Source organism: Dendronephthya gigantea, unplaced genomic scaffold, assembly GCF_004324835.1.
Source record: "Dendronephthya gigantea isolate DGI-Jeju-01 unplaced genomic scaffold, DenGig_1.0 000067F, whole genome shotgun sequence".
Lineage (NCBI taxonomy): Eukaryota > Metazoa > Cnidaria > Anthozoa > Malacalcyonacea > Nephtheidae > Dendronephthya > Dendronephthya gigantea.
Window position 1 is genome coordinate 1128846 of NW_021163077.1, and position 25693 is coordinate 1154538.

Here is a 25693-nt window from a genome sequence, read left to right on the forward strand (position 1 = left end):
CGAATATTTCTTACGATCTGCTAACGTATTCTGGTATTTCGAACACTCTTTACAAATTAACATCCCTCAAAATTATAATTGCATTGCAAGTTGCAAGGAATGCATGCATGGTGCATGTAACAGCGCCTTTCGTCTATGATATATGCATCGGATGCCTTTAAAAATGCGCAACGCTACAATACAATCATTGGCAGTACCTGCCGAAAAAAACAAACCAATATTCCCAATTCTCTTTGATATTCCCGTTATCGAACGCACCGCACTTTGCTGTATTTGCCGTTACTTATTGCGGGTTATTGAAAGTAGAAACTCTTTCTAATTGCCTAATTATTCCTTTTGAGCAGGGCTCTTGTGTTCGAAGCGCGCTGTTTTGTGTCCGCATATGATTCCTGGTGTGTGACGGCGCGGTAAAGGGCGGTCTGAGGAGGTCCCTCGGAAGATTAAATCAATTTAATGATGATCCCTTTTCGCATTTAAATCATTATGCCTTCAACCGCTGTTAGCAGTGTATCGATTTCGAAGCCACGGTATTCGAGAAGATTGGTCGTCTGAAAGTTGGGTGAAATCACATCGACTCCTGTCTGTTCAATTTGTTCTGTTTCCAAGCTGTCACACAAAGGTACCACTTGTAAAAGAACGTTTTATATTTCGTTTTGTATAGTTTTGTACACGGAATAATCAGATAAACCTACGGTGTTTGTTGAACAAATCATACTCGGCTCATTTGAAATGTTTGGGCCGGGAAACTGAAGCGCTCTTTATGCCAAGCTAGGGAAAGCTTTAAATTCGCTAAATGTCAGACAAAATGCACATCGGAATTGAACTAATTAATCTTGTCTGCAGCTACTTAACCGAATCCTGTAAGTTGGATTTGCGAAACCAGAAAATAGCAAGTTTTGAGAGGCACGTTGTTATTGCTGCGACATGCCGACTGCAATAATTGTTTTACGGAACAACAAAATATTGTAACAAATCGCGTAGCGTAAATGTCTGCCGGTGTAGATCTTCGCGATCGCTCGGGGTTTACCGTATATTACTAATAAAGTATAACAAGCATGCATGGTTTGAATGAGGGTAAACATATAGGTGCGTACAAATTAATTCGTCTAGATCAAGATTCACCAGATATACACCGTATATATCCTGGATCATGCATATAGGTTAAAAATCTTAAAAATCACTTACTATCATAACTTTGCGCACTATCATATACCTTTGCGCAAGCACATACTATGTCTATATGTGAATGCGTGTTACGATTTACAAATTGACCAGTCATCCAGATTTTTCCTCTTTAGACTGGCCTTTTCAATTCATTTGTAACCAGATGTATTGACAGCCCTTAATTGTTTGATCTTTTGAGGAGTTTTTTTTATACGGCTTAGGGATGTGCTGCTTGGACATTTTCTTTATTTACAGTGTCAGTGTCGGTTACCTCACAGATGCCTTAGTTAATTGGTTAAGCGGTATGGCACCTTTTTTCATTGTGCGTTAATCGATTTTCAATATGCCCCACGAGAAATAATGAGTTGAAAAACACAAAAACATTTATTCAGCTTGCGGAGAATCAGTTTTCATGCATGTACTCCAACAAAGATGTTTTGCTCTTGCATACAGATATGTCAATGTGTGACAAGCGTCATTGACTTATTCTATCATATATATTTATATGCGTATTATACATGCACACATATACTGACTTATGTGATTATACAAATTGCATTATATATAATGGGGTTCTGAGTATGCTCAAGCCAAGCTATAAACGAAGCAAATGACATTTTTAAACTGTATTTTTCAGTGCTTTAATACATATATCATAACTTGCAAACGAAAGTCTTTGAGGCACCTTAAAAGTCACTTCTTATTGATCCAGTTTTATATAACATGGCTAAATTTGTTTTGTTCGAATGTTCCATAAGCAGTAAGTAGTCCTACATAGGCTACATCGGATTCAATTTAATTTTATTGATCCAGTTACACACACCAAAACATGAAAGAGTGCACAGCCAGAAGCAAGCAAGCAAATTATGCCTTGAAAATCGGAGGGATTTTCTGCATGCATATGAATAGTTAGGCCTGTGCAAATAATATAGAATATGGGAAAGGGGGTGCAAGGATAGAACATTCGTTAGATGCGTTGACTCTCACTATACTATACATTAAAGATAATGGTTGTACCCAAGTACGCCTGATTAGATCGAAATTGGTCGGTTCTTTTCTGCGCTCTAAGAGTTTTTTCAATGGGTACTACGGATTCTTTTATTGGAATTTGTAAATGAGCCACGCGCCAATAACATATACTAACCAAGTTGTTATAACCTAAATAGTAAAGAAATACGAGCTACTGTTTGAACTCAGGGATACTGTTTATATGATATCACTATAGCCTTCATGCGAAATTTTGGAAATTGATCATTTGTGGCGAGATAAATTATAGAATAGCGTTGAATGCGGTTTCAGCAGTCCTAGAATAGAAAACATAATAAAACATGCAATATTAACGTTCAACTCCCGAGTGCAATGTTTTGCAATGAAGTTCGTAAGGATCTGAATGGTTTACTTGTATGAAAAAACTAACATCACCTATATATGTATCTCGCACAGTCAACACCCTGTTTACATCACTTATCATTCGTTCATATAATGCTTTTTGCAGACTCGTCGTGGCATGCTTTGATGAAGTCCTTTTCATAAATTTTTGTGATTTTCCCCCTTCATTCAGTATTTAAATGGCAATTAGTCGCTTAGAATTCGGTAATAATAAGACTGCCTGTAGACCGTCGTATGCAGCCATTTCAATCAAACCTCGCGCTTGTCAAAACGTGAATTGGTTAATGACGCTAATATCCGCTTGACGTGTGGATGGATTAATGATGACAGGCTTTGAAATTAATCGCGCTTTACTCATTTCACGTCGGTAACACTTATTGAAGCCGACTGACTTTTCCTCCGTTGAATCGGTGGCCGAGAAATCACGATCTGAGAAATTTCGAGGCGGAGTTCGGCACTCAATCAATGGTAAGCTTTCTGCATGTGCATGAAATTTATATCTTAAATGTTTGCAGTTTACGTTCGATACCGTCTTGACTATCAGTATAGCTATGAGATGGTTTTTATCTCTTTCAATGAGTGCGACGGTGTGAAGTAGTTAAAGAAACACGGGTTGCTGTCTTAAGATTCAGTGGAGTCTCCGACGCACCGAGCATGCTTTAGTAATACAGCTAGTAAACTTTATTTACTATAAACAACTCTTTCGGTCTTTCCGCACTAAGACGACGGACCAAAAGAATGACTTTTGGCATTTATCGGAGGAGAGTACTGTGGAGAAGAAACTTTTTCACAGGCCAGCAATATAAGTTTGCATGCACGAGAAGACAGATGAGATGCATGCAACCGTGATGTAACAAAAATGTATAATTTGTTTTTTGTTGCCTTTTAGTATATAAGCGGGGAAAATTGCTAGTTAAGTTGCCCGCATCAGAATATTCACCCGGTATATATATCTATATATTACTCTAGTAGCATGCATTAAGCCACCTTTCGGTTTCGGATTTATTCGGGTAAATTGCCCAATATAAAAGCCCTAATTAGCAACTGCGTGCGGTCAACATTTTGACGCCGAAGCCGCAACTATATAGCTTGTTGTCATATAGAATTGTTTGTCACCATCTTCGCTCATCCTTTCCTTGAATTACATAAGTTATTTGTTTGTTATTTTTGTATCAGTTTAATTTGTTTGTACGAAACAATTAACTTTATATACAGCGTCGACACAAAGTCGGAAAGATATTCTTGTTTGTGCTTTACTGAAGAAAGCGACGATTAAATATTTTTAGCATACAAGACAAATGAATCCTGTTGATCACCCAAAACATCGCTATGCACTATGCACAAAAAGTTACTAATCTGAAAGAGCCTTTTAAACTATCAGTTTCTCAATTATTTCCACTCAAAAAGAAACTTCAATCCCCCAAGAGGATCAAAGGGTCGTTCGGGGCGGTATTTGTTTCCATTCTCGAAGACTATATTCTCCCGTCGTTCCATGTAATACCATAACATGAGATCAATTAAATACAGCAATTCCTAATTGCTGCTTTGTGGCGCATGTCTTTGCATGTATTGTCCACGAACCGATGTAATCACCTCGAATTTTCACGGTCTTTATTTCACGACCCGGCTCCTACCGTTCTCGAAAGAAAGGCGGTATACGCTGAAACCCCGTGGAACGGTGTTCGGCATTGCTTGCGCATTTAGTTCACAAAAGGGCGCGCAATTAATCTGCCTCCCCAGTTAATTTCTCTCACTTACGCATCCCAGCTTTGAGCTCGACCACCCGCTATTGTTTACGCCCTCGGTAAGCGAGCCGCCCTGTGTAATATTCTTCTTTTTCGCATCATCATTTTTGCGGATTGCCGGTGAGCTCATCAACGGCATGACCGCGGGGACATGTCCCACGTAAATGTACTTTTAAGGAGAAAAAACATCACCGATCCACATCGGGCGTAATTTACTCTCTCACAAGGCAGAACAGCTATATATAGGGACAGCAACTGAACCCTCTGTATGACACGATTATAATTAATGTTCATGACACGAGACTGTGCTTTCAATACCGACTATATAGATTAGAAAACGTTGAGAGCTTTTCTATACAATATCATGATTGTGTTCATTCAAATCTTGCAGGCCAAATCGTTCTTGTATATATGCTTATAATTAGAGGGAAGTGAAAAATCTAGAGCTATACATGCAGATGGACACGACTTTCGACATTCATTTCTATTGTAAGAACCAATATCTAAGTATATGCATATTTGTTGAGCACCAGAGTTAAATAACTTGTACGTATATGTTACTGGTGACATGCAATATTGTTTCAGCTACGATACATTCATGTTTCACAGGTCAATTTGCAGACCCACTAAAACCACCAACTACATTTCTTAGTGCTGACGCAGAGAAAATCTATAGGTATGTTAAAACTAAAGCAGTTTACTAATAGAAAATTGCTTTAATTAAGTAAGTTATAAAGAAAGTAAGTTAGCTCCAACTTGGAAGCATGTATTATAAGACTTTTTGTGCTAACAAAAGATAGTCATCAAGTGTTAGATTAGAGGCATTTGTATAATATATGTCTACGAAGCCCAGGTTTTCAGCCCACACAACGAACTCTGAAACGTTCATTCAATCAACGTTATGCTTTTTAATTGATATCAAAAATTGGAAGCAATGAAATATAGTTTTTAATATATATTGGGTTCTTTCAGATTTTCAGTTCCGCGTGAAAGCGGAAATAGAGAAAATTATATATGGTTGCGCGGAAATATGGAATTTATTTCGAGCAATATTTTCTTCAACACGAGAAATAAATCTATATTTCCAAGCAACCATGTAATATTCTGTTTATTGTATGAACAAATTATGGCAACAAATTCAAAAACTGGAACGTTTTACAACAGATTTTTTGATTGCATGGTCAAACATATTTCCTATACGCGGTTGTTGATAAGCTTGCGAAAATGATATAAATTAACCCAACGTAAAAATATCGTACTTTTACTTGTGTTTAAATACGATTTTTCTCAGTGGCGTAAAACTCTACATAACACTCATGTTCATATAACAAAAGGAATCACAAAATACAGTCATGCACATATTGCACTCAATATTAAGTATAGATACCCTCAGACGTTAACTGTAGGATTTATTTGGAATAGACGTTTATATTAGTTGTATACCATGATAGCTACTATATAAGAGTTGTTGAACACAGCACAGGATTCACCGTGCTGTCCCACCACAGGTCCCACTGCTGTCCATGGCTTCATGAACCGCGCGTTTATTAGCTAAGTTTGCATTCGAGATATTTATGAGAAATATATGTGATTCTCTGAGAACGCATGACGCATGCATGATCAGCTAAATAGTAGAGACAGTCGGGACAAAAAGTTTAAATATACTGAGATGTAATGAAGACATGCTGTTATATAAAAAAGCTTCTTGTACATAACTCTTCTAAGTAATCTCAAGAACGCATGCTCCGTTGAACCCAATATAAATGATGAGCGATTTTAGAGCAAGCGAGTCTTTCAAAACCCAATGTAACAACTGATCAGTTTTTATATAGAGGCAACTTTGAGACCTATACAGTTATACTCGTTTAATTTGAGGCCGAGAATCACGGAATAGCAATAAGTTCCTATCGACGAAACATCACCGCCGAAACATGATGTACAATCAAGTCTAATTTTTTCCACATGAATCTTAGCTATGGCTCTCAAGTCAAGTTTTTTCCTTGATGTTAGCGGAAATTTCTGTTGTTTTATTGTCGTCGGATGAAGTTTGTTTAGGCGAATTTTGGCTGTTCTTGTTGTTGAATCTGTTGTTGTATCGAGTGTGTTGTTTTGCACACAGGTGCGTTCTGACGCGACCGTCATGTCTGCGAACAGGTAGCCACGTGTTGGGGTGGCACCGATCACACGTGTCTCACGCTTATCTCTTTCCACTTAAGATAAAACACTTATACATGAATATTTTCGCCCGTAACTCGTGCGCGGTCCATCTCGGACGCGTTTATTGGTTCTCAGTTCCTGGTTGGGAGGTACCGACAACACGTGGGCGTTTATCTCCGGTGATTTTATCTCTCCGTGGTCATTGTGGACAGAATTTGTGCTTCAGATGTTCAACAGAACAGGTTATTGCACTGCTGACAGCTTTACCGTTGCCGATTTACCGTTGTCTGAAGATCTAAACACAGTAAACACACAAATGAAACGCATAGACAAGCGGTAAACTTCAAAGACATGCACTAGCTATCAAAGCATCAACGCTGAGGCTGTGGGCTGACTTTTGTGGACATTCAGTTTTTTTCAACGACTATAGATTTGAATAACTAAACGATGGAACAAGAGACAGTGTATATTACAATATAGTTGTGAAATATCAACCTTCGTTGTATGTATGAAAAATTCTGCGGCTTCCAAAACAAACAAACAATTTGGGCCCATGCCCTACGCTTGTACCACGCCGGTTGCGGTAGCTGCATGATGAGGAACTATCTATGAGTATGAACGAGGTATGCAACTGGCTTGGAGCGAAGAAGTAGCATTGTTTCCTTATGAAGACGCGGGACTTCGGGCTTGCGGTTTGAACCGCAAATTTCACGTCGTTAAAACGGTTTTACCTTACAATTTTGAGCACCACACGAGCTCTCAGCTCTGGTTGAAGTATAAAAAAAAACGTAAAGACATCTTAAGAATGCAACACATGATTCATCAACACTTGTTTTGCATCGTCATTTGTCTCGTTCATTCGAAATCTACTTTTATGTATTCGGCGTATATATTGCGATATGTTTACACTAGAACGTGACGGAAATGATTTTGCCGTTTTTAAGGATTTTTTCAATTAAATAATGGAAAACTTTCCTGATTTATTAAAACGCCGTCTGCGAACGTTTACACGAAAAATTATTTATAAGTAAATCTTTTTCCAAGATTCGCCAAAACTGAAATCATTTGTACAAGAATCCGGTAAAACCTGTTCGTTTCCTTATGAAACTTCTTTGCTTTTCTTATCTGCTGGTAAACGGAGTCTGAGTTACACAATATGGCAAACTATTGGAACCAATGCCTGCCACAACACCCGCACCGTAAGGCACAAGTGTTTATTCCGTAAAATTACTCCGGTGTTGTGAAAGGATAATGAAATTTACAAAACGAAACAAACACGGCAAAAGCATGCTTTACTAGGTATGCGTACGGGGCGAAATTCGCATAGCAAACTGCCGGAAATTCGTCACTCCTCCATCCGCTCGGAAACCCGCTTCGGCCCGATTCCTTAACGCCAAGGCGGACGAGGGCGGTCCCTTAAAACGCCGTCGGCAAATTTCAAAGGCTCTCGCGCGGCAATTGCAATAATTTAGGTAATAAGTTAATTAGCTGTGGATAATTAATAGAAGGGTAACGCAACAATATTATTGTAGTTGAACAGGAGTTAACAATAGCCTAGCACTCTGTGAGGTTTTATTAAAAACGGCGTCGTGGCGAGCTACACTTGAAATTTTGAAAATTACAAAATCGAAATTGGGATTATACTAATCGACGCGGAGACGAATTTGGCGTATGGTGTTTTAGCAAAGTGGATTCTAGTTTGCTTCGCGAGTCTGTTCACCGGCTATATAGGGCTGGCTATGTGCGAAACGTTACCCTAGCAGATGTGGTGTATAAGTTGTCAACACTGGACAGTGATATCAAGTGCGTTTATCACCTGTGATTGTTGGTCTAGGATTTTTTCAGGTTAGTTCAAGCTGTCGTGCAATCGTTTTGCGCGCATGTAGAATACACGTTAACATAGTTGAGCGTCGTTTCGTCGGACTCACAAATTCGCTTGAGTCTCAGTCGAATGCTTTCGAAGTATAAAGATGTGAGTTCTTTGCAAGTTCTCGTTTAAGTCTCGTTATCTCCTGCATGTACACGGTCCCACCTGAAATCCGCGATGAGGCGATGAACGTTCGAAAACAATATACAACCTGGTTGAAATGCAGCCAAGATGGAAATGATGTTGAGTTTCTCACATGGCGAACTTGGCAGTTTTTTCTTTCTCGACACAAGTAGAGCTCTTGAAACACGCGCCGTTTATCCTATAGACGGCCACCAGCATAAAATTCAAACGACTGGTCTTTTGTGTCGGTATACTGATCTTTATTTGTGGTAGACACTCGCGATGCTGCAAACTTCACGCCAACAAACGCTAGTCGTTTTCCATGCAGCATCTTCACTCGCCAGTTCATGGTCTAGCCAGTAGAAACGTTTGTTATATTATATCCGTGCACTGCATGATGACTCACTGCTATATAATCCAACGCTATAGTCCCTTTTAAATCTTTCTCGTCCCCACCTATGGATTTACATCCTTGATATTTTGTCGAGTCAATCAGGCAGCAGCCAACTTTTTTTCCGTCCAAGTTATATTGCTTCTCGACTGGCTTTATTACGCGTTTCACATAGAGCCGCCGACAACAGCCGGCTTGTCTAGCCAATAGACTAGTGACTGGTACTTGAGAAAACACTTCAATTGAGTGCATATGCGTCTAATCTCGCAATCCGACTTGTCAACGAACTGAAAGCGTTAGTGAAATGTTATTAGCCATGTTTATGATTTAATTTCTTCCTCCTCGAGAAACTGCAAAATACGTATCTATACGATCATGTTAACGATGCTTTGGAATTCGGTAAGCATGTAAAGGTGTACTATTAATCACTCAAAATGCCCGCCAGTGTTGCTTAATCTGATAGTTATTTCAAAGTATACTGCACAACCAATATAAATCATGTTATATACTGCGCTGGAGAGCTACATCCATGGGTTGTCCGAATTCTCTTTTAATTGAACACATAGTCACTGACATAGAAGGATATACAGTACGTGGACAACTATATGGGTTCATATAAACATTATATCCTATAGATTGATAAAACATAGCAATTATAGCAGTTAAAATGTGGATTATCGGGCCTGTTTATCCAGCGAGCTAAGATGCATTTTAGTTTATGATTGATAGGCATGATAGCTTAACAGAACTAGGAGGAAGATTTCTCAGCCCGCTTTTTAATATTGCGAGAACAGCGCTGGCGTATTCGATCCTCGTGTAGAATTCTGTGGTCAGTTTGTATCGTGCCGTTAAGATATTTTATATCATTTTTTTTCAATATAACGCTATCTTGGGCATATATTGGCGTGCATCATTGAACCCCCGAGACACGACCTTAATATGATGATGAAATTTGTGGTGGAATCCTCAGTATCATATATGATTTAATTTCGTCTCACATTGGAGTCGGTTTTAAGCAGATTATTTGCGGTGGAAAGCTTTTAGTCTTGTAATATGTAATGATATATTTCGAATGTATATTTTCGAAGGCTCATTGTTTCAACTAGTGAAGGTTTTGTCGGGTTGAAAGGTAGCTAGCGATGCGTGTCATTGCCTTCTTGTCAAACCAATGTTGCAGCTATATTTTGGTAGTCCTTTTCAATTCCTATTCTTGCTAACAAAAGAGATTAATTGAAAGCGCTTTCTACCACACACAAACATTCAGCTATTTTGCATATTTAATATATCCACACCGCGTTTGTGTAAAGCAAAGCCGAGAGCTGTTCGTGCTTTTCCAATTCCGCTAACGATCTCAAATGTACGCTAAAGAATCTCGGCATGCACTGCTTTAGAGTCGTAAAAGGATTATATATTATCAGGACCACTTTACGTTCATCTATGACGGGGTTAATACCTGATACCCATCCTTGAAACATCGTTTAGCAGTTCAAATAACACGAAGGTAACTTTAAGCTTACTTTTATACATTCAAAGCAATTATAATTTTCATAAGAGCTCGAAATGAGCGGTTGGGCTTGTGGGATATTGCGATGGACTGTCGATAAGCGCCGTAATGCCGATAAGCATGCAATTTCAGGCTGTTCACTCTTACCTAAATGTCAAGTAGTTTTAACCTTTGCGAGCCAACGGGTTAATCGATTTGTATCGCCTACTAGATGTAATTATACACAGGAATGTTGCTTCTGGGCCCCTGCAGTTATCATTTGTCACGCTAACATAGTCCAAAGCCTCTGCAGAACGGTTTCTAGCGCAGGAAATTGTGTTACGAGCCTGTGAAATGCCCATTTATATTGTCAGGTGATAATGTTTGTATGTACGGCAATGTATGAAATGTTAAGCAATTTGTCAACATATATAAATAGCGAAATATAACTCTATGATAGCAATGAACATCTGTGATTCCAATTCGCTGTTTCCGTTTGTAACCCAACTCCATTCACTCAAAGTCAACCCTTATGAGTACTCTTGAGTTCATATTTGCTCTTGATGGGGCTTTCTGCGATGCCTACAAGCAGCGTGTAGCGTCGAGTGCTCGAGTATCTTACTCACAAGCTGTGATGTATGCGAGAGCGATTGTTTTTAGTTTGTAAAGGCAAGAAAACAATAACATAACGCATGTTATCGATGTTCAATACTTCACCTCAACAACGGATCCGAATCATGTTGTATTGAGTAGACAGCTACTTTGTAAGTATTCGTGATCACTTTTATTATCTTCTAAACGTCCATATTTACCTCTTGCGGTAATGCCATCCCTACTACGGTCTATGTAGTGTCGGTGTAATCGCATCTTAGGCCTATACAGTCGGCAATGCTTATATAATAACGTTGCTTTTAACAGCCATTATAAAAACTGCCGAGGAACCATAGTGAATAGACAGATATATTTATTTCGTACTGAGCTAGATGTATACATGCAGTATATCTATCTTTATATATATACTATGGTAATTCTTATCATCTTCAAACGATCTCTTATGTACTTGATTATATTTGTTGTCGTATCAATATTCAACGCTGTTGTTCGGGTACTACTTAGGTCACCAAAGGTATAGCCAGGAAAGTTTGCATCGATTGCTAAAGATTTTTATATTTTTTGTGCAGCTTTAACTGAGTCCTGCAGATTGAGTGATATACCTAATTCATATGCGTCATATATTCCGTCATTCAAATTTATACTTGCCTCGATCCGAACATATATACATGCTTGCTTCCAGCTTGTCTTTCAGCACGGCTCAACAATCACAGTTGTATACATATACACAATTGCAGGCATTTCGTTTTAATGTGGTATACGTGCATAAAAACTGTAGATGATTGAAGCTTCATATATATGACCTTCCTTTCCTCCTCTTTTCATTAATCCTTAAACGATTATGGAAATTCAATGAAATCCCTATCAGCCGAAACGTGGCACATAGCTTTCAACTTCTTTCTATACTCCAGCTTTTTTATCTGGTATCATTGCCAGGTGTTGATTATATGGACATTAAAGTCGATGCTTTGTGTATACGTTTCCCCTCTCGAACACGAGTTGACAATTCTTCCCTACACTTCGGTCTTGACTCTTAAGTGTTTAACTTGATTATGTACTTCAATGCCTGCCTTGAAAAGATTCTATAGGGGTTAATACGTTTGTGTTCATATATATATGATTATATCTCTTCCAACTTAAGTTAAATCACTCAAAATAACTGAACTGAATGCTTTTAAGTCCTCGCTAAGAAGGATGTATTTAGTGTCGTATGCAGAAAATCCTGATCCGTGCCGATTCCGGCTTGGCATTCGACGAAATAATCGCTTCTTGTTAAGCATTGTATATATATTTATAGATAGATATATTCTCTTTAAAATAATACGCGTTAGCCTTATACGCATTAGGCAATATGCTATATCGTTCGCAGGTGCTTTTATATATATATAGAAGCTTTGAGTTCGAGCGCGTGTCAACAGCTTTTTAATCCGCTGAACTTTGTTACCTGTGTATATAGTTTACTTGGGTATGGTATATATATATGCTCACATTTTACATATAGATAAACTTCGTTTGCATTTATATGTATGAACCTCTTATAGTATATGTGTATATCTCCATGTGTTTATATATATATGGCGTCTAACGTCATCAATATCATCTTGCTTGTCAATAATAACATAGATTTTAAATATATTGCGAGCATTATATTCGAATATGAAAGGCATTAGCAATTTTAAAACAATGCTCGTGAGTTTTTCAAACTCTTCATCTTCATGTATGACGAAATCCTTCATTTGCGTCGACAGGGCCAGTGGGAAAACATGTACAATTTTGGCCGCGTCAGGTTAAATCGTTTTATTAATAAACGCAGCGAAAATTGGCGGTATTTCACTCAAAACGAAAGACCATAATATCTCGTTTTGTTTCGCTTATTAGCAAGCCTCCTTTGAAGTTTATCCGTTTTGAAATAAATAATTAAAACCAAAGACAAACCCGCTTGGTTTCGAGTGTAGTCGAACGTATATGGTCGAAGCCTGAATAAACAAAACACAACATATAGTTTTGATTTTTGCCCTCCTAGACCCGTACACGGATTCTTCGGGCAAATTATGCCGCAGGAAACCGGTTTTGTGTCACTCTTTTGTGATTATAATTCAACCAATACTAAAGCTTTCTCGCAAGACGAGGCATGCATTGGTTTGATGAGAATGACTGCCACAAACATGAGGCTTTTTGTATATTTTAACCATATTTACCTTTTTTATCGACATATGTTAATCATAATTTCCTAGTTTTTGAGTAGTTATGAGTTTATACGTGTTTACTTAAACATATGAAAATACGGCCTCTCATGCAGTGATGACGTTAGTACAGCTATAGTGTAGTAAAATTTCACGCGTCATGTATATATTGCTTATGCTTTGTGTGTCAGTTTTTGTATTTCAAAACTTTTTGCATTGAGAAAGTGTTTTATAGTCATTTTAAACCCTATTTGAGAAAATTACTTATTTTCAACTGCAACGAAGTCCGTTTTGTGTTTTTTGAATGGTCAAAAGTTAACATCTGTCAACCCGTATAACTCATGGCAATGCGACACATGTGTAGCTACCCACATTTCACGGAATAAAAGATGCTACAAATTGATAATTCATAGGTTTTTTGGAAACGCCGTAATTATCTTAACAGGATGGCGAGCGAGGCCCGTAAACGTTTAATATTTTCAAATGACAAATGATAAATTATTAAAACCCGATGAAAATTTCCCCAGCAAGCAAATGAACGTTTCATTATAGATAATTATAAAAATTAATACATATTCTCATATATATTAACACTTTAGCGCATGGCTATATATATATATATATAATCTTTGCTTGACTATATGAAAGGCATGTACATAACAGTTACATATATACCCGGCCTTCGCCCCCCGTGTAAAATATTGCTTCAAGTATTATTGCTACACGCGGGAGTGTGTTTTCCGGGCGGAGGTTTTTAAATGCCTAGATTTTGTGCAATATTGTTCTATTTTAAAGGCTGCATGCTGAATTTCATGGAGAACCCTGCATTGAAACCATGCAGATCAAAGAAAAATTAACTTGACTTGGAAAGGCAAAAGAAATAGCGCGGTGATATTTATCGCATAAAACGAGTCGTTCATTTTATGCTTTCTAGTTTTTCATAACCATTTTATACGGACGCAGGCTTTCCCATTATAGCTTAGTTAGCGATGACTTATACATATGCATGCACTATATACAATATTTGGCACTACATGGGAAGATATCGAAACATACGCCGATATATAGTTACATTTGTCGCGCACACGCGCACTTAAAGTTTTTTTAACAAGATTAAACACTTAATGGACAGCTCTCTGAATGTAGTTATTGCTATTTTAGTTTTTCATTTTGAAGATTAATATCGCCTGCTATTGTGAATTGGCGACTTTAATTTCGTAATGTTACGCGTGTAATGAATCGAATGGGTTATATTATGTGCTAGAGACGCCACGGCACCGCACAACTTCGCACTAATGATGCGCTGGGTTGCAGCTGAATGCATGCAAGTGTATTGGCTTGGGTTATATCGGTTGAGACGGTGTAAGACGTATATGTATAGCTACGTTATATACATACATTCTATGAATGCTTTTCAAAAGAGCGAGTTTTTAATCCTACAATTTGTTAGATGTTACCCTGGATATCCTTACTGTAGGATGTATTAAGTAAGTAAGTAAGATAGTTTTTTCTTTTTAATATATCTTCTATACAATAATTAACAGAACAGCCGCGCAGTATAGATGGAAGTTCAGTAGCATCCTAATGTCACCTACGTCATAGTACGTCACGTGTACGCACTAGTGTACGCACTACGCATGTGCGTGGTGGAGAGCTCGCGTTCGTAGTATACGCAGAAACATGTTCCTCATTACATCATAGGAAGGACCCTCCTTTTACATCGTTCTTTGTCACAAAGGTACGAAATGATGTGACAATTCGTATACGAATCATTAGCGATTCTTCCGATGTCCGAGTAGAATCTTTTACGAGAACTCGTGCTCAACGTGACGGCACTGGACGCGTTAAGCTTTTCTAGTAAAATTTTTCAGTGAAATTTTCAATTTTGGTCACCTGCCGTAAAGATCGATGCAGGAGTGCATTTTAAAAGGACCCATATTTTCGACAGCATGCATACGTTCGCTTGCGAGTAAAGGCAAAAACATTATATCTAGATTATATCTAGAAAATTAACTCTAATTTTCTTCCCGCTTGTCTTCGGACCGCGAAAACTTTAGCATTTAAGCATTCTCCATTCATGAATGCATGTCATGTTTCTCGCCCACGTCCTTTGAAGGGATTGGCGCGACTACACCGAGAAACTTTTTACGAGCATCAGGATAATTCGTGCATAGAACATATAGACTAATTAATGATCAGTTACAACTAATGGATTTGACAACTCACAGTTGAAACAAGCCATTTTTTTTATATTCAGTTTATTTCCTTACAACCTCTGTGGTGTTTATGTTTATGGATTAAGTTTGTTATGCGTTTAATACGATTTACATCTAACTTTTACATCACCTTACTATCAACTGGACAGTTATAAGTAATTCCTTTAGTTTAGTCCATCGCGTGAGGAGACGATTTTTTGCATAAGTAACATGTATCAAATGTTTAGGATTCTTTCAGCAATTAGCTGTATTTTAGAAGTATTCATGTCAAATTAGTCTTTCTTATGGAAATTTGTAGCCCCAAACAGCGTGTCTCATAGTAGGGGACATTACTTGTTTCAAAACAATGGCCCGCATATATTTCCAGCTCAGCTTGAACGGGTTTTCATCTCGCTGTGTCATAGCTAATGACCAAGTCAACTTGAGAAACACGGCACAATATAATCAACAACTTTTGTAAAATGTGAATCTTTGTTCTGCGTGCTGTGATGCAACATTTAGTTTACGTTCGAAGCCGGGCGATTCTGGCTAAAAGCATCAGCCAACCGTCAACGCTGATGTGTTTTTTTTACTCAATTTGAATATAGCGAAGTCCTAAAACGTCTGCAAAATTAAGTTCTTTTATTCCGGAGAATTCTTAATTAGCCCATCTGAAAGGTTTCAATTTTCTAAATGAAGTTCTAACCACGAGACTAATGAACAACAACAGAGATTATAATTGAAATGTCTTGAAAGTCCGTCGTATTTTAAAACAACAAGTAAAGGTGTTAAACAATAGTTTTCGAATTTAACTAAGCCAAGAACGAACGGGAAGTGTTGTCTCGGAGAGCTTTCTTTTTCAGTAATCGAACTCAGAATGTTAGCCTCTTTTTAATCCTACGTGTTTTTTTATCACAATGACTGTCAATGTGTGCAGTTTATACTTATTGTGTGTTTTGTGTGGACAGAGGACTAGGCGATTAAGCTGAACAACGTATTTCAATATGTCGTTCCGTTTGTTCATGCAGCTGATAACGGCATGTTGATTCGCTGTTTGAGCAGTCCGCTGTTTGAGTGGTCTATTGAATGACATGCATGCACGCATGTTGCTTATCAAACCTAATGTTTCTTTAATCTTTTCTTTTAGAATTTTAAATGACTACAGAGGACAAAAGGGCGCATTATTGGCTACTCCTCCTGGTTTACACCTCCCTAGCTATAGAAACGGCCCACAGCTCGATAAGAACTTGCAACTTACACTCGGGCGCTAAGGAATGCGATCAGCACTGTCAAAAAGTCGCATCGAAAGGCAAGGAGGTGTGCTCCCTGTCCTGTAAACGAAATAATGGCACGGCGCTCGCGTTTTGCAACCAAGTCTGTGACCCATCTGACGGGAATAGCAAAAAATGTTCATTTCATTGCGATGCCTCCAAGGAGTGTGTTCAACAATGCACGCAGGGACACTGCAGACATATGAAATGCGGACGAAGTCGAGGCTACTGTGAACAATATTGCACGGGGGGCGCGTGCAAGAATATGGTCTGCCACTCGGATAACTGCTTTCAAAATTGCAGAACTGGGGGATGTAAAATGAGATGCGGACCTCATGTCAAGTACTGCGAACAGGTCTGCACGGGCGGTAACTGTCAGATCACTTGCGAGGGCAAGACATGTCGGGCTTATTGCCCTGACGGCACTTGCGAGACCCGCGGACCAAACTCCGCCATTCAAACGCAGTGCAACGTAAAGAATCCGAGCGAAAAACATCTATGTGTGCAATCGTGTGATTCCACAGGGTGTTACTGTAAGGCTGATGCACATTACAAGTACTGCAAACAAGCGTGTAGAGGAGAAACGTGTCGATCTATCACATGCCATTCAAAGAGGTGCAAACAGCACTGCGGGAGTAACTGCTCGCTCACGTGCAGCGCGGATCATTGCGAACAGGAATGTTCGGGAAGCGGCTGTGTCCTCTCGTGCTCAGGGCATGTGCGCACGTGCAAGCAGATCTGCAAGAAAGGGCACTGCGAATTCAACTGTGCGGCGAAAGAGTGCCGCAATGAATGCGTGCCGTCCGGGACGTGCACATTCAACGAGATCGGAGACGCAAAGGGGTCGCATCTGGACGCGAAATGCGACTACCGTCATAACGGCCAGTGTGAACCACCTTGCAAAGCATGCGTGTTCGGAGGGCAGGACTTGAAATGCACGGGAACGAACGGCGAGAAATGTGATCAGAATTGCCTCGGAGGCCTGTGTAAGAACGTCAAGTGCTCGTCGGAGAAAAGTTGCCTGCAGAATTGTCCTGGCGGGGAGTGTGGGAACATGGACTGTAGGAGCCCCTCGTGCGACCAGCGTTGCTCGGGAGGCAACTGTGCCAAAATGGAATGCAACGGAGAAAATTGTACTCAGGTTTGCTTGGGCAACTGCAAGAAGATGGTATGTAATTCGCCCGTGTGCCATCAGTACTGTTTCATCGGAGGGTGTAATTTCGAATGTGGACCGAACGTGACCACATGCCAGCAAACTTGCTATTCGGGACTTTGTAATTTCGTTTGTTTGGGCGCCGAGTGCAAAAGTACTTGCCCCGAGGGGATCTGCCTTAGTATGGTGCACGGCTCCGGCGTAACGGGCATGCACCAGTATTTGTACATTATTTTGAGTCTGCTTGTGATTGCAGTGTACAGAGTATGATAATGATAGCGTCTATAAATATTGGCCGTGTTTACATTAGAGATGATCCTTCATGGGCGATAAGAGAAACTATTGCCTTGTAGCTAATTCGTCTCGATATACAAGTGTGGCGAACGTCTGTCTATAGGTCCAAGTGTAATAATATTATGGCAACAGACCAAATATCATAGGAAAATACTATCATTTGATAGGACCTCATCTCTGGTATAAACTAGGTCATTGATATCCCTGTATTTGATATTTGTATATAATATATTATAAGTTAACCTCTAAGGAAAAAAACCTATTACGAAGTGATATTGTATTTTCTGTGTTCGAAAAAGAGGGAAAATGGAATTAAGATGTAGACTGGTTAGGAGTATTTTGTTGTCGAAACTGTTCTTAATGAGTGTTGGTGATATGAACAGGTAAAAAAAATTGCCATTGGACAGTATATTTCTGACCTGTCGATCTGCGGGTTATGGTGTGATATTAAAAATGATTAGAAATATGCTGTTGGGTTACGAACAAAATCACAATCCGTTTCATTCAGAAATATCATATGGTATAAAGATCGACTTCTAGGAACTACCTGATTTTTCAGTTTTCAGAAGTAAAATATCCCAGGTAAAATGTTCTTTCGGCATCATTCTGCCTGTATATAGGTTCTTAAAGTTCCTCATAGGAATAAGATTTTCCCATCAAAACTGCAAAATATTTCGCTGGGTTACTAGTTTGCTACTCTTTTGTGAAAATCGCATGCTCGTGACATGATTTCAAGTATATATGAACCACTACCATATGCTTTTCCGCTGGATTGTCTTTGAGAAACTTTCAAGTTTCAACCACCCACGTCTGAGAATATTTTCATAAAATGGGTAACTTCAGTAATGGCAAACAGCAACACGCAACAAGAATTGATTGTGGGTCAGTGGTTGTAAGTTGCGTTGTAAAAATATCGCAACATATTACAAATAGTCGCATAGCCAATTTTAAGAATGTTTTATCACTGCACACATCATCACAATAGTAATAGTGGAGACGGGGGGTTGCATGATAAAAATGGTCCTAACTAGAAATTGATAATTTAAAGATTGGGGGATTGTAGGGGGTCTGCAGGACCTCTTGCAGAATATTTTCTGTATTTTTGAGTCCCCATGACTTAATTTTCAGCATTTTGGGAGACAACTACTTGTAAATCCATCTCAGCAGAGTGAGGTCTGTTGAGAAAATATCATTTATCACTGCACATTTCTCATTTTATCACTGCACATTGACCACATTCTACTTTTATCACTGCACAAATTGATTATCACCGCACACTATAAATTAGGTATAAATAGTCGTATCCTCTTTGTTTGTTCATTCATGACGTTTATATACACATTACTTTTTTCCCGCAAGATGATATAGGTGTAATTTTAACATTCGCTGGTAAAATTGCAGTTGATCATGTGTAACATTAACAATTGCCCGTGTCATTGGGTTGTCCAGATATGCACTAATTGCAGTTATCAATTCATTTTCGTGGCTTAGAATCGATGCTTAACTATTACAAAGTATTTTTATATGGCATACAAAAAACTTCAAAAGTCAAAACCTTATAACACAGTACAATGACATCGGAATCTGACTAAGAGTCAACTGCGACTGACTAAGAGTCAACTGCGACTCTTAGGAGTCAACTGCGACTGACTGGGCCCTGACTGACTATGTTCCATCAAGTTCTTTCAAGGTTCTCAACTTTGTTCTGCAGAATTTTTACTTCTTCTGCCTGTTGTTATACCCGAGCATTACAGACGATTCTAGAGATAATCTTTAGGTGTATGCCCTTCAGCCCTTGCTAGGAAGACTGAGCCGAATGTGTTCATATAACTCAGCAATATATGAGTGTTGACGATTGGCAGGTGTACTGAGTGATGTTCTCTTTTTTCCTTTTTAATGTAAATTCTCAAACATTGTGCTGAAATTATGCTTTTTTCAAGGAAAAGTTGGTTGTAGTTCCTGCTTTCATAAAAAGTTTCCTCAATGAGCAAAAAATTGACAACTGTAAGTTGCCGAACACAATTCTGCTGTAATGAGGAAACTTTTCAGAACCCTTACTCGCTTACTCAGTGGTAATTGCCCGATTTTTGTACGCAATCGGGCTCAGTTTTTACAGCGGATTCCAGATGAAAAATAGACGAATAATGCAACTGTCGAGTGTTGATGGGGTCACATGGGATTATATAACCCGAGTCTTTGTTCCCGGGTACCAGGAGATCCGGTTATCGTACAAAACACAACATTACGCAATAGAACAAGACAACAAGTATGTCAAGTATAATGTTGCAAAATGTAAAATACAACACCATGCTGGAGCTCGTGGAATGGTTAAATGAATAATTTAAATCTACTGCATTTCAGCTTCTCAGCATTTAGATGTTAGGAGGAATAATGCATAAACAGGAGTACGTACGTGACTTACCGTCTGCTTAGCTAAGCGTTACCTCAATTTCGACCTATTTAAAATTTTGGCAGAATTTGATCTCAGACTCAGAAGATTGGAATTTTGACAGTGTTTAATATCGCACATTCTCAAAATGACGAGCTCTGCCTCGGATACAGAAGACGAATTTATCGAAATGAAGATAGACAAGGGATCAAAGGATGCCAACGTAAGTTGTACAATTTTTGATTAGTGGGTAGAAGTTTTTTTAGGTGCATATAAATATTATCTATATTCACTGTTCAGGTGTTGTATTTTAATATTGATGTATGTGAACTTTGGAACATAAGGTGTAAATTAATACTATTTCGAGGGCATACGTGATTTAATAGTGTTAAAGAAAAACTTACATATCTACATAACTATAATATTATTTTTTATTACATAATTTGCATAATCTATCAATTTTCAGTCACTAAGAAGAAAAGGCCTGTCACTAAGATGATTGGTCTAATTTAGTATTTTCACACTTGGGTTTGACCTAGACCATAATGACCTTGTATATTAATTGATAACTATATAACATATTGAGTACTCATTAATTACAATGCCAATTTAGAATCTATCCTATGGTTTGCAGAGCAAGCGTTAGCCTATACGTACAACTAACTTGTGTAACATGTTGATCAGCCGAATCAGTCCACCCAGCATTTTCAACCTCTATGTAAGCTTACCCAAGCAACACAGCAGTGACTATCAAATCTATCCCAGCATGCTGAACCAACACAGCTATCCCAGCCTACCTAACCAACACATCGATCTAGCCTAGCCTACCTAACTTAATTAATTAACAACAACCAGCTCAGCCTGTACCAACCAACACAGATAGCTGCAACACAGCTATTTCAGCCCACCCAAACAAAACAGCTAGCCCAGCCTACCAATCAACCAACATAGCTAGGTCATCCCACCTACCAACATAGCAATCTCAGCCTACCTAACCAACACAGCTATCTCAGCACCTAGGTACAGCCTAGGTACTTAACCAACACAGCTAGTTCAATCATCCTACCTAACCAATACAGCTAGCCCAGCCTACCAAACCAACACAGCTAGTTCAATCATCCTACCAAACCAACACAGCTAATTCAATCATCCTACCAAACCAACACAGCTAGTGCAATCATCCTACCTAACCAATACAGCTAGCTTAGCCTACCAACCAGCACAGCTTGTTCAATCATACTACCTAACCAATATAGCTAGCTCAATCATCCTACCTAACCAAAACAGCTAGTTCAATCATCCTACCTAACCAAGATAGCTAGTTCAATCATACAACCTAACCAATACAGCTAGCCTAGCCTACCAACCAGCACAGCTAGTTCAATCATCCTACCTAACCAATATAGCTAGCTCAATCATCCTACCTAACCAAAACACCTAGTTCAATCATCCTACCTAACCAATATAGCTAGCTCAATCATCCTACCTAACCATAACAGCTAGTCCAATCATCCTACCTAACCAATATAGCTAGCTCAGCCTATCAAACCAACGCCTACCAAACCAACACGGCTAGTTCAATCATCCTACCTAACCAACATAGCTAGCTCAGCCTACCAACCAACACAGCTAGTTCAATCATTCTACTGAACCAATACAGGTAGCCCCTAACCCCTAACCCTAACCCTAACCCTAACCAATACAGCTAGTTCAATCACCGTACCTAACCAACACAGCTATCTCAGCCTACCAATCAACACAGGTATTTATTTTTTAGGCCAGCTTTGGGCATAATAATAATAATAAAAAAATAGAGAAGTTCCTTCTATCCAACAAGGCTATTGATATTATTTGTGTCCCAGTTAAACACGATAAACTATATTAAGATATATAGAAGCATTAAAGTCGCGTACATGCATTTAAACATGCATTGAAGTAGAGTAGATCAATGGGGAACAAAATAGACAAAAAACCTCACGATGTTTCAATACACAGGCGTTAGTCATGTGAAATAACTCGCTAAACTAACTTTTCATTCGAAAAGTTTACTTTTATAATTTATAATTTAAGCAGCTGAGACGCTGTTGGCGAAGTTTGTGCTGTTTGGGATAATCTATTGTTATCAATACCTAAGACCAGCGAGTGATTTTAAAGAGACCAGTAAGGTTTGCTAGGACACTCTGTTGTTTACATGCAGTGTTAACCGCGCGAGACTTTGAGAAAGACATCAAGACATGAGTGATTTTAGACGAAATTTTCGTTGGTCGCATTAATAGGATTAATTATTACCTTCGCAGGGGTTTGTAACCTTCGTTGGCATTTAATAAAGCTCTTAATTTAACACCACCTTATTATTTCAAAAAAAGAACAAAAACTGTGCAGTTAATTCAGTTAATTTAACATTGCCAATGTCTGCCGCAGTCCTAGCCCATCAACAATTCTTGGAAAAGTGCGAAAAATATTAAAAAATTAAATAAGGAGAAATTAGTGTATATACACAGCTACACAGCTATATATAAACCGGATAAGGGGATATGCAGTTTATTTTATACTTTTATTAGTTTTATATTGTAAGAGTTGTAACAATTTCAGTACGCTATGCAAAAATTCAAAACTTGCCTGCAAAACTTGTAATAATTCTGGGACATATGCATATGAAGTCAACTTGATTAGTTGGGTCACAGTTGTTGGATATTACCAGCGTCCAGGAGCTATATATTTTGCTAATATAAACCTTCACCTAAAATCAGCCGAAGCTCTTTATTGAGATGGCCCGCTTAACATTATGTTCATTATACTCACGTACGTTCATTATACTTACGCCGGCACCGGTACGAAATCAGATAGGTTTGTCTTCACTGGTAAATCACATTATAAGCATTAATAGCCACACTATGCACTTTCCTGCATCAACGCAACTCGGCCACCAGCTGCTGTATGTGTATCATAGTTGCCCATGGCTCGTCTATTTCTGGCAGACAAAATATTTACTCTCATGAAATGTTGCGAAATATCGTGAAACGGGAGACGGTATCGGCGATATAGTTTTGACCACGTAAGCAAGACCGAGCAGTTCGTGCCTAGACATAACAATAAAACTGAACACAAATCATAACATCGTCATGGTATAATATACCGTGTGGATTGACATTTGAAAATCGAATTTCGGCGGAGATTTTGCTGGTTACATCGCGTATCGTGAAATTTTCATTGTAATCTGACGCTGCGTCGCTGGGACTTTTTTTTATGCGATTAAGTTGCAATGTTCGGTTTCCAGAAAAACGGCATACAGGCTGACAGCACCGCAAAAGATGACACCAAGGTATTTGGTTATTTCATGAGGAACCAGTAGCTTAATTTGTTTAACAAAGCTCTCGATTGTAAGATTTTTGCAAGATAGGAACCAGTACATAGATGAACTCGTCATACATAGGCATTTCCCTAGAACCCTGTTGCTATTGTTTTGACTTTTGTTCAGGAAACGTTTGCTGCCGGTACAATTATGATATAACCTGCAGGGAAATTTTTGTTTAACAATTAAAGTACTCAATTCTCATATTTATGCAAGTGTAGGGACAGTCGAGCTTACTTATAACTGCTGTAAATGGCCAATATATTTCTATTGACAGTGAAATAAAATACGTCAATAAACTGTTAGGGTTGTAGATTCATAGATTTATACAGTGTAGGGACAGTGTAGTGGAGCTTACTTATTACCGCTGTAAATGGCCAATATATAGCTCTATTAACAATGTAATAAGTGCATGCATTTGTTCAGGTCAAAATCCTTCAATAAACTGTCAGGGATTAAATTAAGTACTGAATTCTCAGATTTATGAAGTTTATGCAAGCAAGGTTTGCAAACGGACAGCTTTATTAAAAAACTTTATTTGTTCAGTTAAAGGAAAGTTTTAATTTGCATGCATTTTTTTAAGTACTCAATGAAATACTCAATTTAATTGTTCGATTCATGCAAGTGCGTCTTGGCAGTGTTTGATTGGGCCATCGGCCTAGCTCGTGCACTATCCATGAGTCGGCTTGACTGATCTAAGTGAAGATAACCCACTTAATGCAATATTCTTGCATTATGTGTGGCCATGCATGCACGGTCTGAAAACATCTCGAAACTTGAAATTTGTCTTAGCCTGAAAGAAGTATAATCAGACATGTATATAAAAAGGAACTATTTAAACAGGTTATAGGGTATGTGTCAAATATTGAGTTACATATAAACATGGTTGGATTATAGGCTGGGCGGAAATATCCTATTATATTATATTCTAAAATAGACAAAAACTCTTTCTGGCGTTTCGATCTAAGGCCTGTCTGGAGAGAGTAAACATGAAAGATATTATTAACTCTCCTGACGAAGGCTCTTCTTGTCTATTTTAAGCTGTTGTTATATCACATTTGACACAAAGTTGTTCGAAGACGCTTTCTTACTTTCGCTGTCTTGTTTTTTCTGTTGTACTTGTCGGATCTTTTCTTCCTTGTTGTAAAAATAGCAGAAATTATAAATATAGCTGATCTTTCAGTTTTTCTCATTTCCTTATTGGTTTCATCATCATCAAATGGTGCATGCAGCTGTTTTCCCGCCCACGCGATCGTGGTATCCCACTGCGTTGTACAGGATAGTTACACAGCCAATTGTTATAAATTTAATGCTTGACATGCTCAGCTCTCGGTTGCGTAACATGCACAACCTAATTGAATATCATGCGCTGTAATTATTTAAATAAAATGTGTCTCATGGTACATTTTCAACCTTCATAGATAAATATTTGGTCTTACGAGAAGAAAATCTTATTTGCATTTACATCTACATAAATACAATACTACAAAACAACAAAAATATTGGCCACCATGTCCTACAGCGTTTAGCCCATTTCTTTCAACAAAAACACTGTTTGTTTGTTTCTATGGTGCATTAATACTATGACGACTGACCGCTTTATGATATTTTTTTAAATTCTTTCAAGGGGATAAAATCTTGTGTGATAGTTTAATTGCATGCATTATTGTATTCTCATGATGTCTTGCTTATTCAGAATTTGCTTGGAATTTGCTTTATATACTATCTTCAGATTGTTAGCTATTCATGCAAGGAGTAAATTCACTTTGTGATCGAGCTAACACAATTAGAAGTACTATTGTATTATTGTGCTTAGTAACAATATGAATATCAAGTGTTGCCTCTCTTTTGATACGCCCTGTAGTTCTCAATTGTTATAAATATGCGGCCATAAGATTTTCTTTCATTATTTTGAATTTTAAGCT

General features: G+C 38.4%; 2 protein-coding genes across 8 annotated transcripts in view; both read left to right on the plus strand.

Moving 5' to 3' along the window:
- Positions 1-473: 473 nt before the first annotated feature.
- On the plus strand, positions 474-18407 carry LOC114530905 (multiple epidermal growth factor-like domains protein 6). Of its 6 annotated transcripts, none has more exons than XM_028552521.1 (2): positions 474-619; positions 16457-18407. In XM_028552521.1, the coding sequence occupies exon 2, from the start codon at positions 16465-16467 to the stop codon at positions 18001-18003; it is 1539 nt and encodes a 512-aa protein (XP_028408322.1). In that variant the 5' UTR covers positions 474-619; positions 16457-16464; the 3' UTR covers positions 18004-18407. The 6 variants fall into 6 exon arrangements, with proteins under 6 accessions (XP_028408322.1, XP_028408327.1, XP_028408323.1 ...); XM_028552526.1 differs by lacking the exon at positions 474-619 and adding an exon at positions 2924-3021; XM_028552522.1 differs by lacking the exon at positions 474-619 and adding an exon at positions 7998-8300.
- A 2004-nt stretch (positions 18408-20411) lies between these two features.
- LOC114530851 (acetyl-CoA carboxylase-like) overlaps positions 20412-25693 on the plus strand; it is a 34106-nt gene continuing 28824 nt past the window's right edge. Inside the window, exons 1-2 of one of the 2 annotated variants that reach the window (XM_028552439.1) lie at positions 20412-20432; positions 20503-20639. In XM_028552439.1, the coding sequence (XP_028408240.1) occupies positions 20565-20639 (75 nt within the window). In that variant the 5' untranslated portion in view covers positions 20412-20432; positions 20503-20564. Of the gene's footprint in view, positions 20433-20502; positions 20640-23648; positions 23739-25693 lie in introns of those variants that run through there. The other variant, XM_028552440.1, reaches the window with a different exon arrangement.